The sequence below is a fragment of the Perognathus longimembris genome, chromosome 12 (genome assembly GCF_023159225.1).
Source record: "Perognathus longimembris pacificus isolate PPM17 chromosome 12, ASM2315922v1, whole genome shotgun sequence".
Lineage (NCBI taxonomy): Eukaryota > Metazoa > Chordata > Mammalia > Rodentia > Heteromyidae > Perognathus > Perognathus longimembris.
The window spans coordinates 35,715,864-35,734,875 of NC_063172.1; the positions used below are offsets into that span (position 1 = coordinate 35,715,864).

General features: G+C 35.7%; 1 protein-coding gene across 2 annotated transcripts in view; it reads right to left on the bottom strand.

Moving 5' to 3' along the window:
• Positions 1–19,012, bottom strand: part of Lrrc69 (leucine rich repeat containing 69) — a 71,788-nt gene that overhangs the window by 48,174 nt on the left and 4,602 nt on the right. The window contains exons 2-4 of one of the 2 annotated variants that reach the window (XM_048358991.1): positions 10,690–10,816; positions 7,556–7,628; positions 3,022–3,217 (exon numbers count right to left, since the gene is read on the bottom strand). The exons of the other annotated variant lie outside the window; for it this stretch is intronic. Of the exons in view, the coding sequence (XP_048214948.1) occupies positions 3,022–3,217; positions 7,556–7,628; positions 10,690–10,816 (396 nt within the window). The remainder of the gene's footprint in view (positions 1–3,021; positions 3,218–7,555; positions 7,629–10,689; positions 10,817–19,012) is intronic. 2 annotated transcript variants of the gene reach the window in all.

Below are 19,012 nucleotides of genomic sequence, written 5' to 3' on the forward strand. Positions count from 1 at the left end.
AACAAATGTCAGTATCTACTATGATAGAATATCCATGCCAACCCAGTGAACATATCAACAGTAAGCAAATCTCACAGATGGGAGAAGGGCATTTACCAAAAACAAAATCCTTCTATCATTATAAAAAATAAATAGCAAGGAAAAAAAGACAACCATATTTAACTACATGCTAGGCATTAGGTAAAAGAGGAGTAGTCATTTTGACTAATTAATATAGTTGAGTTACATTTTTAAGTCAAAATAATTTTAATTTGTTGAAAATTTCCTAGACATATTTCCTGAAATATTAATATATTTTAAATAGAAAAAAGACTTCTAAGTTAGACTTAGGAAACTGTTAATTAACAAAGTTAAACAATTAACTGTAAGTTTTCTCAGTACTTTTAATATGCTACTATATTAACCATACTACTATATTAATATTAATTGATATTAATATACTAACATATTAATATTAATACTTAATATACTAACGTATTTGTTAACCTGCCCAAACAATGGACTAATGGCGATATATCAGTTGGTCTGACAGAAGAAAGAATACAGATTAGAGTGGTATAAACAACAGAAACTTGTTTCTCACAGTTCTGGAGGCAAGAAGTCCAAGACCTAGATGTGACGCCTGGTAGTATCCTGTGGGCTCTCTTCCAGGATGCAGCCTCCAATTTCTTCTTACACCTCACATGGTGGAAGGAAAGCTAGGAAGCCCTCTGAGGCCTCTTTTATGGGGGCAATGATACCATTGATAAGGGGTTCCCCCTCCCTCCATGGCCTGATAACCCCCCAAAGTCCCACTTCCTAATACTGCCACATTGGAGGTTAGTATTTCACCATATAAATTTTGGAGGAAAAAAACCATCTCTTAGGATTAAATAGAGCTTTTCTCTCTAAAAAGAAAAGTGTATTCACATTCTATACCTTTTATAACTCTTCTACCTACTAGTATAAAAAAAATGCAACTCTAAGGACATTATTCTATGACCTTACCTACCATAAAAGTAGAGAAATATTTGTGCTAAGAATATATGTCATGGCCAGGAATAGTGGTTCATGTTTGTAATCCTAGTTATATGGGAGGCATGAATGGGAGGATCTTGGTTCAAGTCTAGCCTGGGGAAAAAAAAGTGTGAATCCTTATCTGAAAAATAACTTTAAAAAAATAAGTAAAAAGGATGGACATGCAGCTTTTATGGGGAGATGCTTGCCTAGTAAAAACCAAGGCTCTAAATTCAAAGCCTAGTATGATCAAATGATAACCATTAATAATAACAATACATTTCATAAGTCCTAGGTACACTTATTAATCAAAGGTTTTTTATTCCTCAGACCACTTTAGAGAAATAAAATCAAGGCCTGAACTACTAGGCAGAGGATAAAGTATGGAAAGAGTGAAAATATATATCCATACATGTACAGACATGTGAATAATATACAATGTACTAGAAAATGACTAACAAATTTTTCTATTAAAAAGGGTTTTTTATATTACAGATCAAAAAGAACAATGATAGATTAAATCATTTTTACATACCCAAGTTATATATGATTACAAGCATTATTACTTAAAAGATTATGATAGTATTGGTTAGCATTGAAATTGCTTAAAACTAGCAATTTATAGTCCAGTATTAAAAATAAGAGGATAAATGACTTGAAGAATATACATTTAAGTCAGACAGATGTGAGTCTGGGCCCATATATAAATCATGACTGAGTTACACTAGTCTTGTGTTCTATATTCCAAAGCGGGGAAATAGTTTTGTCACAGTTGTTATGAACACTAAATAATATGATTCCCATAGTGATGTTTTGCTGTTCCTATTGCTTTTCCTTCAAGAGAATACTGTTTTAATAGATTCATTTTAATTGGTTTATTTTACAATTTATATGTAATATTTACTTTGCAATTCCAAGATGTTTTTACTCATTTGCAGACATTAGCATTTAACAAATAGGAACAACTTTGAAACATACTCAATATTCAGGCTATTGCTTTAAAATATTTTCACTTGTCACATCATAGTATGTACAAAATTTTTAAAGGAACATTCTCATAAAAGAAAGAGAAGACAAGGTATTTTTCATTTATGTGCTTACCTTATCACTCTGTAACTTTCTATTTCTCAAGTTGCTGTACTGGGTGTATTGCCTATCAAAATAACTCTAATATGCATAAGGGAGGAAGTCAAATGCACTCACATATCCATCTATGAGAGAACTCTCAAACTGGAAGATGGGAAGAGATCTTAATAAAGGTTCAATTTATAAAAGTCTGGCTGGTTTTAAGGAAGCTAATTTCTCTTAAACTAAGAAAAGTGGCCCTGAAACCTGTAACACTAATAATAACAGTGTATTTATCACCCTATTCCTAAAGAGTCAACTGGATGTGGGAAAGAGACCACTTCACAGGTGGCTACCCACTTTGCTTGAGAAAGTTCCATAAAAGTGCAATGGTTGGTCCTCATTGTCCTCCTGATCTTTTATTTCCTGCTTATGCCTCCCATTGGCCATATTCAAGAGGAAGCCAGGAAACAAGAAAGCTTATCAATATCAAGGCAGGAGTGTCTCCCAAGCACAGGGCAGGAAAAAGATGGATCAAGAAAATATACAGAAGACAGACAGTATCCAGCCTATATTCCAAAGCCAAGTAGTAACTGGGTTTTCTTCTGGATGGTCGGTTCCCAGATAAGACAAAATCTGAGACAAAAAATGAATAGTTTTAGTATAAATACATTCCTATGTAATGTTTGAAATATATGTATGCTGAAAAATGCTCATTGCTTATCTGAAATCAAATTGAAATGAGCATGTTTTGTTTTTATTTACTAAAAGGCTATATGGCATCTTGTATACGAATCTAAATTAGAACTCTCTTCTGTCATAAAAATTTAGATTTTAACTAGGTTAACATGAGTGACAGTTTGCATACCAGTACCCAAGTGGAATCTCTAACCCCTCCCAATCATGGTGAATGACTTCTTTCCCAACAACAAACAAAATGAGACGCTACATCTCACTCACCTCTGGCAAAAATTCAATGTTGTTCCTGGCCACTGAAAGCCGCTGTAGTTTCTTTAAGTACTTAATATCTTCAGGTATACGACTAAGTTGGTTGTAGTTAAGATAAAGTTCCAAAAGATTCTTAAGGAAACAAAGTTTTCTAGGAATGCTGGTTAGCTGGTTACAATTTAGACTTAGATACATTAGACTTCTTAACCTAAAATCATAAGCAGAATATATCAATGAAACTCACTTATAAGAATAAAATTCTCAAAAAAGAAAAAAACATTGTCCGAAGTATAGACATAACTTATCATATGTCATTTATTTTCATAGTTGTAGTTTGAATATGTGTGCTACCTCATTCAGGTGAGAGCCTAATCACCAATGTGGTGGTGCCTGGAGATGACTAGGTCATGAAGGTGAAGCGCTTATAAATGAAATTGCTGCCTTTATAAAGGTGCTCCCAAAAGCTGCTTTGCCCCTTCCACATTGTTAAGACAGAGGGAGATTGTGTGAGCCATTCTAGGAATCAATCTACCAGCACCTGGAACTTGACTTCCCAACTTTCAGAACTGTGAAAATAAATTAGCATTATTTATAAACCACTTAGGTTATAGCATGGTTTTATCACAACCCAAATGGAGTAAGATGGAAACACCAAAAAAATAGGCCTATAGAACCAAGTCCAAATGACCTATAAGTGATCAGTGCAATTCAACTAAGGAAAGATGGTCTTTCTACAGATGGTGCTGGAACAAGTCAATAAATGTATGAGGGCAGGATGAACTCTGACCCATTGTGCAAACTCTTCACCCAATGTGCAAATACTAGTTTAAGACAGTTCAAAGGTCCAAAATAGATGGTGTATTAATAAGAATGGCAATGATTACTAAACCTAGATAACTAAACTAGAATGATAACTAAAACTATAATATTTGTTAAAAAAAATATAGAATAATATCTTGGTTAGTGTGGGGTAGGCAAGTCTTCCTTTCTCAGAACACCCAAAAATGGGAAAATATTAATAAATAAGTCATAAACGAAGCTAAAAACTGAAGTTCTTCAAAAGTTAAGAAAATAAACATACAAGCCAGAGGAAAAAAAGCAAAGATCAGCAATGAAATATGACAGAGAAGTTGTATCAGAATACATAAAGAACTCTTGCAACTCAATTTTTAGAAACAATAAAATGTTGAATAACCAAATATGGAAAATAAATACTTCATTAAAAAGCACATAAATTATGAATGAAAATATAAGAAAGTACTTAATATCATTAAACATCATGCCTATGAAAACTAAAACTAAAGTAGGATTTCACTTTACAGCCAGTAGAATAGATGAAAATTTAAATATGAGGTTAAATTTTTTTGCCAGTTCTGGGGCTTGAACTCAGAGCCTGGACAATGTCCCTGAGGCCTCTCTGTGCGCAAGGCTAGCACTCTACCACTTGAGCCGCAGTGCCACTTCCAGCTTTTTCTGAGTAGTTTATTGGAGATGAGAATCTCACTGACTTTCTTGCCCAGGCTAGCTTCCAACCATGATCCTTACATCTCAACCTCCTGAGTATCTAGGATTACAGGTGTGAACCACCAGTGCCTGGTTTTGGTTAAAAATGTTTAAATGCCACAATTACTTAGATACCAATGGCAAATCTTTCAAAACTAATATTCTCTTATACTTTATGACTATAATTCCACTTTTTAGAATTGGAAATAGAAAGAAACATATGTCCACAATATATTGCATAAAAATAATTATGATTGCTTAATTTATGACAGCTATAACCCAAATGTACATAAATGTAGAAAAATAAACATTTTAGGACACAAGTATGTAATAAAATACTACTCAGATAAGAAAAAATGAGTAAATGAAAAAGTAAGGTAAATCATAAATATGCATACATATACACAAGTAAATATATATATGTCTATCTACATATATACAGACACACAAATATATAAAGTATGTACTAAACCAAAGATAGGCACAGGGAATGAATAATACTATATAATTCTCTTTGTTTCAACAGAACTAATTTGCCAAGGTAGAACAGTATGCTGGTTGCCTAGGAGATATAAAAATTAGTGGAAAGGTCACATGGAAATTGGGTCTTGCTAACTCTAGCCTCCAGTGTCCACATCCCAAGGAAATGATGTTTCAAGCACATACCACACAGGCTGTGGCTTTTGAGAATGATTTTTTTCAAATGGAAACCTAGCAGAGGCACTAAGCTTGCAGCTTCCTTGTCCTTCTACCCCCCACTCCCACTGGGTTGATGAATGACTTCACAAACAAACTTCACAACCAGGCTGGCAATTTGGAGAAAGAACTGAGCCCATTGGCTTGGTCCTTTCCTGTTTCCCTCTTTTTCTTTTAGAGAGATTTTGTCCCCAGGATGTTCACAATCTCTTCTTTCTGTAGCTACGCATCTCCACTCATCTTACTCAAAAGGTAAATCCCCACTTGCACTGATTTAACTCCAAGCTCATGAATTCTGTAGCTTAAGGAAGCTAAACACCAAGCTCCTCCCATCCCCCTCCTGCCTTTTGAAATGTAAGACTCAGAAGGAAGGAATTCAGTTAGCAGCCTAGGACTGAAGGTGCAGTCATTCCAAGACTCCCTACTAGCTCTCCTAGAATGAAACCTTCATTTCTAGCCTGTCCTCCTAAGGCTACTGCTTCTTGATAGTGGGGCAAGAGGAGGTTGAATGTCGAACTATGTTTAATGCTTTTCCAAAATTCACCAAAAGATCACAGTTTGGTTTCCAGGAAGGAAGTGAGTGAGATGAACATAAAAGGCCTAGAATAAAAATAGCATTGGAAAAAAAACATCAATTGATCAGTTATGCAACACAAAATATTGTCATGGATTAGCATATTTGATCCTCAGAATTACCCTCTTTTCATCTTCACTGTGCAGATGGAGACATTAAAGTATGAGAAGATAAGGAACAATAACAAACAACAACAACAAAAAAATCCCTCTGCCTACTAACTCCCTTCCAGGGCTGAATTTCATGCCTGTAATCCCAGCTCTTGGGAAACAGAGGAAGGAGAATGGTGAGCAATTAGTTGCAGGCTAGCTTGTGTTATGTAGTAAGTTCCAGGTAACCTAGATTCTTTTACAGAGGGAAGGGGAGGAGAAAGAGAAGGATGGGCAAGAGAAGGGAGAGAAGGAAGGGAAGGAAGTAAAGAGGGAGGAAAGGAGGTGGAGGGGGGGAGGGGAGAGGGAAAACATTCCCCAGAGTGAGGAAATGGAATTTTACTTGGAATGATGAACCATGAGTTTGCATTTGAGGCCCAGCCAGAATACAAACAACTGTGACTTAGCCACACAACATGGACTATATACATGCAATTATACGCGCTTTGGTGAAAGTTTCCATTTAGATTTATGTGATTCCTTGAGTGATGTACATTCTACTCCAGAGATGAAGTCCATACATTGTGAAATCATAGCATAGTTTGGCTGCCAGGACTTCGAAGCTAATCTACTCAAAATTTTTCCACTAGCAAGTAATTAAACTGAAGTCTAGGACAGTTATCACTTTGCTTGCCCAAGGGTATAGGATGAAGTATCATTTTTCAAATCTTCCAAAATATCCTTTTGTCATTATATCATCACCACATAAATGAACTGATTACTGAATAAGCAAAAAAGCAAGAAGCTATTGGCCTTTTGAAAATATTTCTCTTCTTTAGGAATACCTACCATTGATTGTAGTTGTTCTGAGTTAAAATATTACCTTTCCTGTAAAAAAAAAAAATCTGCAAAGATTGGTCCATTTGCTGGAGATACAGACAAGTGAATTCAAAAAGACTGACTGCTCATAGTTCTCTATCTTCCGTAAGAACTCTGGCTACTCTTACTTCGGAAACATATGTTTCTGTTCAGCAGGAAACAAGAGGGGTCTCCAAAGTAAACCCGGGAAGGGCTCTCTCCATTTATCAGAGGAAAATCACAAGAGGTTGTTGTACCTGCAGAACAAAGCCCTTAGATGGCTCCAGATAAGTGCTGTAATGGCAGCCTGTCTGTGCAGATGTTCAGGACAAGAAAAAAAACAGCAAAACAGCCTCTTTTTTTTTGGGGGGGGGGTGCTGTTAATGATAATAAAATGTAATATTTTATTTGATGAAAATGACATTGTGGTTTTAAAATCATTTACTTTTGTATTACCTATTCCATCGAGCTCAAAATGGTTGACCACATACATGAAATAAAAATGTAATGTCCTTAAATTCAGAGCAAACTCCAAGAAACTCAGAATTGGGAAAGCAATTACATCACCTGTTTTAGAAGTTGATGTTTAAATCTCTACTTTTACAATAAGACTACCAAGTCATGCTGTTTCTCATTTCTTGAAGTGTTCGAGGAATCATCTGTTTAAAATTAGTGGCTTGCTTCACTCCCTTGGCTTCCTCCACACTTTGTATAAACCCAGGAGGACTTAATCCATGGCATAAGGCTTTCAGATGATCAGGATGGGGGTGGGAAAGAAGGGGAGGGGCATGATGTGTTCATCAAGTCTCACTATAAACAGAATTACCTGCCAACTTCTTCAGGAAGCCATGTAAGCTTATTGTTGTTCAGATTAAGCAGGATCAAATTTTGTAGGCCATCTGTGAGAAAACAATTTTAGTCACTTCAACCATCTGTCAGAAAATAATTTTTAGTCACTTTTCTATACATCTTTGTTTTCCTCCTGATTTTTGACTTGGCTAGGGCTCTTTTGGTTGTTCATGAATGCCCTCACATATTAGCAGGCAAAAAGACATTCAGCAGCAGCCAAAAGAGCACGTTAATCACAAAGTGAAATCCTGGCACTCAGAGACACAGTGTACACCAGAACCACCACAAATAAACGGAAAGACACTCAGAACCAAGCTAGGAGTGTATAACTTCAATGTCCCTGCAGACATTGTAGTTTGCTTTCTCCCTAAACTTCTCTCAGTCCATATGTGCATTCTGTCTCACTCTGTTACACATGCTGTCTTCTCTATTACTCCCTAACCCCAGATGATCCTTTCTCTTTCTAAAGGATTTCTCTACTTTTTCATGTATTCATAACCATCTCGAATCTCCTATCATAGACAGGGCAGAACTCTCAATATCAAATGCCTACAGGAATCAAGGATAATCCTGTTGCCAGCCAGGGCCTTCCGGCAGCAGCCAGTTCCTGGCAATAGTTGTCATGTGGGAATGTGATTGGAATGTTGCTCAGTCTCTCTTTTTAACAAAAACATCAAAAAGGATACAGAGACCAAAATTTTTTTGTGAAGTCTTCTATTTTAAGTTTTTTGGCACCTATCTCAGAATACTAACAAGACAAACAAAAGAGAGTATATATACATATATATGCATATATATATATGCAACTCAGAATAGTCTATGGGACAATAATTTGAGGTCATGTGTCTTTCTCAGAACAATCAAACTGCTTACCCTTAATCACAAACCTCAGAAAAGAGATTCTCTGACTCACTCAGCTTAGGGATGAATGCCAAGCCTTGGACAATTTACTCTAGACAAGGTGAGAAGCTACTTATTCAGAATCATGATAGTCTACTCCCTGACATCAAGCTACGTCTACCCCTAGACAATCACCACTTGACACTTAATATTTCTTATGCCCATCATATAAAAAATTCAACAAGTTTCCAAGTTCAAGAATCCAAACTTAAGAAATTCAGAAACCACAATCAATCTAGGGCACTCTACCTAGATTCTAAGTAAATACATAATGTTTCCATATCTCTTGGTTTATTTATATTTATAGAGATATCTATATGTAAAATGTGGTGTAATCTATATACACCTATCACTACATATATGTGTCTATAGCAATATATAATGTGGTATATATCTGTGTACATATATATGTATAAAATATGCATATATCCATACATATTAAATATATGTATATGTATGGATATGGGGGAGAGAGTGAGAGAGAGAGACATAACAAGTTATCTGGGGCTGGGGATATGGCCTAGTGGCAAGAGTGCTTGCCTCATATACATGAGGCCCTGGGTTCAATTCCCCAGCACCACATATACAGAAAACGGCCAGAAGTGGCACTGTGGCTCAAGTGGCAGAGTGCTAGCCTTGAGCAAAAGGAAGCCAGGGACAGTGCTCAGGCCCTGAGTCCAAGCCCCAGGACTGGCCAAAAAAAAACAAGTTATCTGAAATGTATAGGCAATATGAGACAAAAAGTCCATTCAGAACCTTAGGATATGTTAGATTGTTCAATGTTATTTATATAAATCTAGTTACATGTTTCTCCTCAATATAAATTACAAAATATTATCTATTTGTTGTCAGGTCATTAATTTTTTATTTATAAATTGTTGAATCACTGGTTTGTTATGTATAATGTGTATATGTTCCAATGATCATTTATGACAGTTATTATTTTGAGAAGAAATGTTTTCATTCATAATATTTAAGATTTTGAAGTACTTTAAGAATATAGCTCAGTGGCAAATCAATTTGCCTAATGTGTGAAGGGGCCAGAGCTTGATCCCCATCATCACAAAATACATCAAAACTTGGTGAGAAACTAAAAAAGAAAGAAAGAAAACAAAAAAAATCAACAAAGAAATTTTCCATTTTCAAAAGTTTTCTCTTTGTCTCTGAATAAAAAGGTTTGCACTTATTCTGAAGAGGGCAGAATTCAAAACACTAATGTGTATTCTCTTAGGTCTACATGTAAATAAATACTTAATATAAGCTAGGTGCTGGTTGCTTAAGCCTATAATGCTAGATATTCACAAGACTGAGGTCTGAAGATCATGGTTCAAAGCTAACCCAGTCAGACAAATCCTAGAGGGTCTTATATCCAATTAACCACCAAAAAGCCTGAAATGGAGGTATGGCTCAAGAGGTAGAAAACTAGCCTTGAGCAAAACAGCTAAGGGATAATATGAGGTCCTAAATTCAAGTCCCTTTACCCACAAAAAAATATATATTGATGCATAATTTCTTAATGTCAAAAGTAGTGGAGTTCTTTTATATTTCAACCCCACATTATTAAATATAAAGGATTAATCAGCCACATATATATACATATGTGTGTGTATTTTTGTAGGTTTTTTTGTTGTTGTTTTTTGTTGGTTTGTTTGTTTGTTTTGCCAGTCTTGGAGCTTGGACTCAGGGCCTGAGCACAGTTCTTGGCTTCTTTTTGCTCAAGCCTAGCACTCTACCTCTTGAGCCACAGCGCCACTTCTGGCTTTTTCTGTTTATATGGTGCTGTGTAACTAAACCCAGGGCTTCATGCATGTTAGGCAAAGCACTCTAACACTAGGCCACATTCCCAGCCCCATCAGCCATATATTATTAAAGATGATTCTAGAAGAAGGGTACTAGTGGCTAATGTCTATAATCTAGCTATTCAAGAGACTGAGATCTGGAGATCATGGTTCAAAGTCAGCCTAGGCACTAAAGTCCATGAGACTCTTATCTCCAATTAATCACCAGAAAACCCGAAGTGTAGCTGTAGCTAAAAGTGATAGGGCATTAGCCTTGAGTGAAAAGCCAAGGGACAGCCCTGTAAGTTCAAGCCCTGTGTCTGACCAAAAAAAAACCAAACAAACAAAAACTATATATATATATATATATATATATGTATATATATATGTTTGTGTGTGTGCATTACTAGAATGTTGTTATGCTTTAACTTACCACACACTCCAGATGCAAATTTAGAAATCCTATTTCCAAACAAATGCAGCTTCTTCAGGGAGGTAAGGTATTTCATCTCTTCTGGGACTTCTTCTAAAAGATTGTTTCCCAGATTGAGAAATGTCAACTGTGAACACAACAGAGATTTCACACACTCCTACATTACTACCTCCAAATGGGAAAGGAAATGATATCCTCAGATATCCTTAAGATAATCTTAAATGGTTTTCCGTAAACATAATATTGCTTTTATAAAAAAGAAAGCTCATTTGAGTTTTGTGCTTAGTTCTTGTCAACTAAATTACAATCTAATTTTCTTTTTTAATATTTGTATTATCTTTATGTAGCTGTACAAAGGAGTTGCCACCTTACAAAGGAGTATATTTATACAATGGACATTAATCAATGTCACATATTTCAACATTCTCACATATCCCTCCCACCCCACCACACCTTCGATTTTCTCTCAACTTTATTGAAATCATGTGGCCAATCATTCCCAGGGCATTTTGAAACAGAGATGATTCACTCCCAGCCCACGCAAAAGGCTGAAATGAGAAGGAAAGTTAAGAAGTAAGATGCTCCTGTAACATTTATTTAGGTCAGTAAGATTGCACTATTACTTATAGAGCTTAGAGACCTTTCACTTTGATGTCACTCCATGAGATGATAAAGGTCACAAAGGCAACTGATGAAAAAGTAAATGTAGATTTATCTATATGTCAAAGTAATAAATTAGTGAGACGCAGGAGTACCCATACAAAGGAGTATAAAAATCCTTTCTTAGTTTTCCAGTTTAAAAAAATTCAACGGTTCATAACTGCTTTAAAAAAAATGGCAATTTTCTCTTTTCAAGATACAAGAAGTCTTTTTTCTTCAGTCCTAAGTAAAATTCCCTTTCATATGTAATTACCAACTTTAGACAATAGAATTTAATATTATATTAAAACAATGAGGAATCATAGGAGTTGAAACAAACAAATTTACAAAGAATAGGATTAATGGCATTAGGAAGAAAATTTTGGGAATTTATTATTCATATTTGCATACCACCTAATATTTGCTATAATATAGCTCTTTGTCAATAATTTTAATGATGGAATTTCTTTTTTTTTTTTTTGGCCAGTCCTGGGCCTTGGACTCAGGGCCTGAGCACTGTCCCTGGCTTCTTCCCGCTCAAGGCTAGCACTCCGCCACTTGAGCCACAGCGCCGCTTCTGGCCGTTTTCTGTATATGTGGTGCTGGGGAATCGAACCTAGGGCCTCGTGTATCCGAGGCAGGCACTCTTGCCACTAGGCTATATCCCCAGCCCTAATGATGGAATTTCTTATCCTAAAAACCATGCTAAATTGTAATTTAAAAAAAATTATTATGCATATGAAACTTTCAAGGCCGCATTTTACTGTAAAGTTGAGGTTAAAATATATACTGGTATCCATTTGAGTAAAAAGACTCAATCTTGAGTTGGTAACTATATTTGTTTCAAATCACCAGTAAAACAAGGTATAACCATATCTTTAGCTGTGTCCCTCCCCTGCCCTGTTCTGCTGACTTCACTCCTGAGAAAACTGCCTCGATTGGTTGCAAAATCTACGTGTATGTAAGATTTTCCAGTATACGTAGCACCACAGATGTCAGAAGGTAGGAAAAGAAAGCAATCACAAGAAAGGAGTTGGTCAAATCCTAGTTAAAGGTTTAGAAAAATAAGGGCATAGAAATAGCCATTGGAAAGTGTGAACAAAAACAGTAGTGGCATTCACTAGGTACTAGGCTGAAAATGAACTCTAGAACTTGTGGAATGTGAGGGAGAAACTGGGAAAGAGAGAAGAAAGTGGTGACACTGTCCCAAAAGAAATGTACTCATTACCTGACTTATGTAACTGCAACCCCTCTGTATATCACCTGTATAATAACTATAAAAAATTAAAAAAAAAAAGAAATAACCACTGGGTTTAGCAATATGGAAGTCATCAATGATCATAACAATAGCACTAGGAGGAAAGTCTGAAACAGACTATAGAAGAAGTTTAGACAGTGAGCATAATAGAGTTAAGAACTTTCATTGTTAAATGATACTAGAATATGATCTATAACTATGAGATTATTTTACCTATAATCTATGAGTTTATTTTATGCTGGTAGAAAAAACTCCTGCTCACAGAATATAACATAAGAATATAAGAAATAATGAGACTCCAAATTAAGAAGGTACTGCTACAGATGGGAAGAGGGATCAAGGTTGTGGTAGTAGGAAGGAAGGTAGAGAAGACAGAAAAGCTAAGAGGATGGGCTTGGTAATAGAAAGATTGAGTTTCTGTCTGTTTTGTCAATAAAATATGAAACAAAGTCATCTCTGGAATTTAAGATATTTTAAAGAGAATTTTAGGGAAATGTGGCAAGCACAGTTTTGATTTTTAGTTTTTGAGATTTTTTTTTATTCAACCTACTCTCAAGAAGATTTTACAAAATGACCCAGGAAAGCAAAATTTATCTAGCTGACGTATTAACTACATATCCTTTGTCAAGGAGAGGCTAACAAATTCCTAAGCTTTGCAACAAATAATGTGGCATATTTTTTTAAAAAGTGAAATGGGGGCTGGGAATGTGGCTTAGCAGTAGAGTGCTTGCCTAGCATGCATGAAACCCTGGGTTCAATTGGTCAGCACCACATGAACAGGAAAAAAAAAAAAAGCCTGAAGTGGTGCTGTGGCTCAAGTGGTAGAGTGCTAGCCTTGAGCAGAGGCCAGGAACAGTGCTTAGGCTGAGTCGAAGGCCCAGGACTAGCAAAAAAAAAAAAGAAAGAAAGAAAGAAAGAAATGGGCTCAGCTGAAAAGCCCAAAAATGTAAAGAATTTCAAAACAGAAACTAAGATAAAGAAAATAGACGTCAAATTATTTTTTCACAAGGTAAGGTGAAATAACAAAAGATTCACAAGCTCTCCTACAAGTTGTTATACTCTGTAGCCACATGTTAGGGATCTGCACACATAACTATTACACAGAAAAGGTTCATAGATACTGTAACAGCAATTTACTTCTGATAAATGTCTCCCATCTCAGATTTTTCATTAATTTAGTTATAATTATATTCATTATATATTTAGTAAACACCTGCCACTCTTCTGAATTCTAGAGATACCACCATGAACAAGACAAATTATACACAGAATTACTTCTCTATTGGGAAATAACACAGACAAAAAGTAAATAAATAATGTTCATTAGCATTTTGTGATGAATAATGAGCAAAAACATAATGAGATGAAAAGTAACTTGGGATTAGATTGAGTCTTTAGGGAAAGACTCCTCCTTGGAGATTTTTGAGGTAAAACTTTTGTGATTCAATGACAAAGATGTTCTGAAATAGTGAACTTTCTAGTGCCTGGTTAGTAACAATTCATGGTTATAGATTGTTCTGAAAGTGGAGTTTGGCACTTTCATCATATAACAGACTATTTGATAAGTTTTTAAACTAGAGTTATTTAAATAATTATCTATAACAGAGGCCTGTTGTTATTAGTACTGTTGGTACTGATGTATGTATGGTATGTAGCATATTAGTATATTACCATATATAAAACTGCACTGTTGGTACTTTTTTTTATAATCATGCCAGAGAAATGAGAGGATCTTATAAGTATAAGGAACTTTTTTTTTTTCTTCTTGGCTGGTCCTGGGCCTTGGACTCAGGGCCTGAGCACTATCCCTGGCTTCTTTTTGCTCAAGGCTAGCACTCTGCCACCTGAGCCACAGCGCCACTTCTGGCCATTTTCTATATATGTAGTGCTGGGGAATCGAACCCAGGGCCTCATGTATACAGGGCAAGCACTCTTGCCAGTAGGCCATATTCCCAGCTATAAGGAACTTTTATAACTATCTAATCCATATATAAGCTGCAATGACCTTCTTTATGAATATACATACCTTCTTCATGAATAGGTCCAATAACAAGTAACTTTTTCCTCTTGTGAGGGAGATCTACCTTATTACCTGTCTGTCTATTTGCCTGGCCATCTATCTATCATCTCTGTATTTTCTGTTTAGGCTCCCTATAACTTCTACTCAATCCTTTCCAGAGCAACTATAAACCATTACATTATTTTCATTTTATCACCTACATAACAGGTGCTTAAATTCTTACAATATTATGATCCTATTCTTTCTTGTTTTGCTTCATTGTTTTCTTAGCCACTTCATTGAGAACATAGTTTCCAGACCCTGACCGTCTTGGCCACTCTAATCATTGTCGTGCTCCTCTCTGGAGGAAAGGACAACAAGGCAAGACATAAAATAAAAGATCACAGAACGAATGCTGGTAGCATCCCTGTGTCTCCCTTTTGCACGAGTACACTCTTATTAATGCAGCTTAACATGGCATAAACTCTTTCTGCAACAGGATGCTTTGTTTGGCAAGTAATTAATTTTGCCTGTGGCCAAGAGAAAAACCCTGTTAGCTGTCAAGAAGATAGCCCACATCCTGCACTTGTGCAATTGAATTCTTTTCTTAAACTAAATGTAGGAATTTACATTTATCCCTGTAAAAAATTGCATCATATTAGTTTTGGCTCCCAAGACATCTCCAGTGGATCACTCTAAATTCAAAACGTAAAACTGGAAAATTCTCCTGAATAAACCAGATCTGCTCTTCCATCCCTACTAGGACAATGCACCCACAGTCTCACAACCCCCCATGAGGGCCAAACACCAGAGTGCCTGAAACTTCTTTCTCTTTCTCTTCCTCTACCTAAGATACGTAAGTCATGAATTTCTACTATCAAAATTCTTTTTAAATGTATTTCAGTTGTATTTCATTATAATAACCCTAGCATTAGTTTTCATTCCTGCTAGCTTATAGCAGTGAAAAGTCAGATTACAGGTATTAGGAAATGGCATCAAATAAAATTCCTCTTATCTAACCCTCCTAGGTTACATTTGCCCAAATAATCAATCCATGAGGAATTTCTACAACCAATGAATCTTAAATGTTTCCCATGCCCCTACAGCCTTTTCTGTTCTTCATACATTTCACGCAGTCTATTTCTTCCTAAATTCTATTGAATCGCAATAACTCATTCAAGGTGCTAACTTATTATCCATCCATGGCCTTCCTGAAAATAGATGTGCACATTTCAGTCTTCAAACTGGATATGAGACAACCATCTCAGTGTCTAGTGTTATTTTTTATTATGAAATGTAGGTTCACTCAATAGTATAGAAGAGAAAATAGAAGAGAAAATATGAAATTGGGGAATAACTGATTAATTTATTAATTAATGAAAACACCAGTGAATAACACTTAAACAAAATGTAATATGTACCAAGAAGTCTTGAGCATTGCTTAATATGCATCTCATAATGAGCCTGATTTTATAATCTAGTCATTCTGTCATCTGCGTAACTCTGGTCCTTTACATCTTCACTGAGTTGCCCTTCTGCAGACTCTCCTCTGGATTCTCTGACTAGAGACGCTGCATACTGCAATTCTCCTTCACAGAACTCTTTGTTCACAATTATATTTCTACCTTTCCTCACTACACCAGAGAATAGGGACGTGTGGGCATTATGGACCATTTTGTATTTGCTACCACCAAGCAGAGTGACTATACTATTGTAGGTATGCATAATGAGTTGTCAAATGAATTAGTTAATGAATAAGATCTTGTCAGAGATCATTAAAAACTGTAAATACATGAAAAATAAGGAAAAATGTATAAACTATCCAACTCTACTTAGAAGTGGCTTTATTAACTATCAGTTATTTATGGTCAGATGAAAAATTATGACCAACTATATATTTGTCCTGGGGAGCCACACATGTGAACAGCTTAAGGGACACTGTGCTACACTGCTGCTGAACTTTGTGATACATGTCAGTAATGCTGTATACAATTAGAGAGGATGACTACTGATTTCTTTATGGTTTGAAACAATTGACTTAATTGCCTTTAAGGGTCTTTTGCTCCTAGATGTTTTCATAAACATGATGGTGCTGTTGTTTAGTAAAGCTCAACATGAAAAATTGCCCCCATTTCTCAATGCAAGTTAACATTGTATGGTTCACTGGGTTCCATACACTAGGAATAAAACCAAATACTTCATCCTTAATATTCAAAACATGTTTCAAAACTCACAGGAGAAATTTATTTGCCATAAATTATTAGAAATTAGCTTAGATTGTTTTCCTTCTCATTAGAAATAAAACATTCCAGAACCCAACTAATCAAAGGAGAGAGAGACAGAGAGACAGAGAGAGAGAGAGAGAGAGAGAGAGAGAGAGAAATTCTTTAAAGAATCTTACCCTCCCACTTTATCATTATTATAGTGCAATGGATAGTACCAGTTATAATAGAAACTAGTAAGAAGTTTTACATGTCAGTTGGATATATATGATTTAATCCCCAAGCTTGAAGACAAAAACTGTTTGGGGTTTGTTTTGGGTTTGTTTGTTTGTTTGTTTGTTGCACGTATGTAGTATCCTTAGGACAAGGATAGACCAAAAACCAATGAATGGTAAATACTTGTGAATAGAGTATATAAACAACTGAGAGGCAACACAATTCAGTAGCCATCTCTAGACCATGTAGCTTTCATTTTCAGAAACTATAGACTAAACATCACATTTTGGTAAATTTCATACTAAATTTATAGAGTAATAATACATAGCTAAAAGTAAACTTGAAGGAGATCTGGTTGAGTGATCTTTGGCAACTCCCTTAAACACTTTCTGAATTATAAATTTGTTTATAAGGGAAACAATTCTTGCAAAGAGTACATAAAGTGCACGAAGGGCTCCTAGCGTGTGTCTGGCTTTAAAAGAGGTTATGGTATTATTGCATTTGATGTCATTCTTTTTTTTTTTTTTGCTTTTGTTTGCCAGTTCTGGGGCTGAGACTCAGGGCCTGAGCATTGTCCATGGCTTCTTTTTGCTCAAGGCTAGCACTCTCCCACTTGAACCACAGCACCACTTCAGCTTTTTCTGTTTATGTGGTGCTGAGGAATCAAACCCAGGGCTTCATGCATGCAAGGCAAGCACTGTACTGCTAAACCATTCCCAGGCCTGATGCAAGTTTTTTGGATTGGGATTTTTTTAACTGTATTTTTTTGTCTTTTTTGGTACTGGGGATCAAACCCAGGACGTTGTACTTGCTAGGCAAGCACTTTGCCACTGAGCTACATCCCAGCCCTGATGTCATTTTTTTAGTGTACAGAAAAGTATTATTTTTGTTTCATAAACCTAAAACATTATCCTATCACAATACTTGGCATTCTATGGAAGACATGACTAAATATCAATATAAGCCAGGTGCCCACAGCTGAGATCTGTAATCCTAGCCATTTAGGAGGCTGAGATCTGAAGGTCACAATTTGAAGTCAGCTAAACAGGAAAAGCATGATACTCTTATTTCTAGTTAACCACTAAAAAGATGAGTACTAGCCATGAGTAAAAAAGTTAAGGGATAATACCCAGGCTCTAAGATCAAGCTGTAGTACACACACACACACACACACACACACACACACACACACACACACACACACACACACACACACAGCAATCAGTATACTGTGGCATACTGGATTTTCTGGCAAAAGAAAAGGCAGTTCCAATGCCAGCACAGTGTGGACACAATGGAAGTTGTAGGTGAATGAATACCTTTAATCATTATTGATAAAGAAGTTGATTTATAGAAATCAGGAAAAAGAGTTCAAGCTAACTTGGAAAATACATTTTATAAAAGTAAATGTTAGAATAAGAATTACATTAAGCATTGAAAAATTGCAAAAACCACAAGGACACTTGAGGCCAGTATCCTACAACATTTCAACTGAATGCCACATGTCAGACCCCTTTTCTCTGCTTTGTTTCTCTCCTCATCACTAATCACCCTCTGACATCTTTATTTGTTTCTTTCGCCTTTTCTGGGGAAAACAAACTCTATGAAGACTGAGATTTCCATATGTTTGGATCACTGCTGAAACAGCAGTTCCCAGTGCCTGAGGCACAGATGGTTCTCAGTACTTACTTGTGGATTGAATAAATCAATGCAAAAATTGAGGTTGTAAAAGTCATAATCAAAATCAAGTCACTTTTGTCAACCTCTAACAAAAAGTAATAGTAATAAAAGAAGCTGGAAAACTATGGAGGTATGATTTTGTTTATGTACGCCTGGTAACAGAAACTATACACAGAATTGTTCATATATTAATTTGTTGAATTGAAATTTGTTTGTAAAATTATTTAACGTATATGAAATAATAAGTAAATACATAAATAAACAAAATACCATAACTTTATACAAAACAATCCTACCAAATCTACAGTC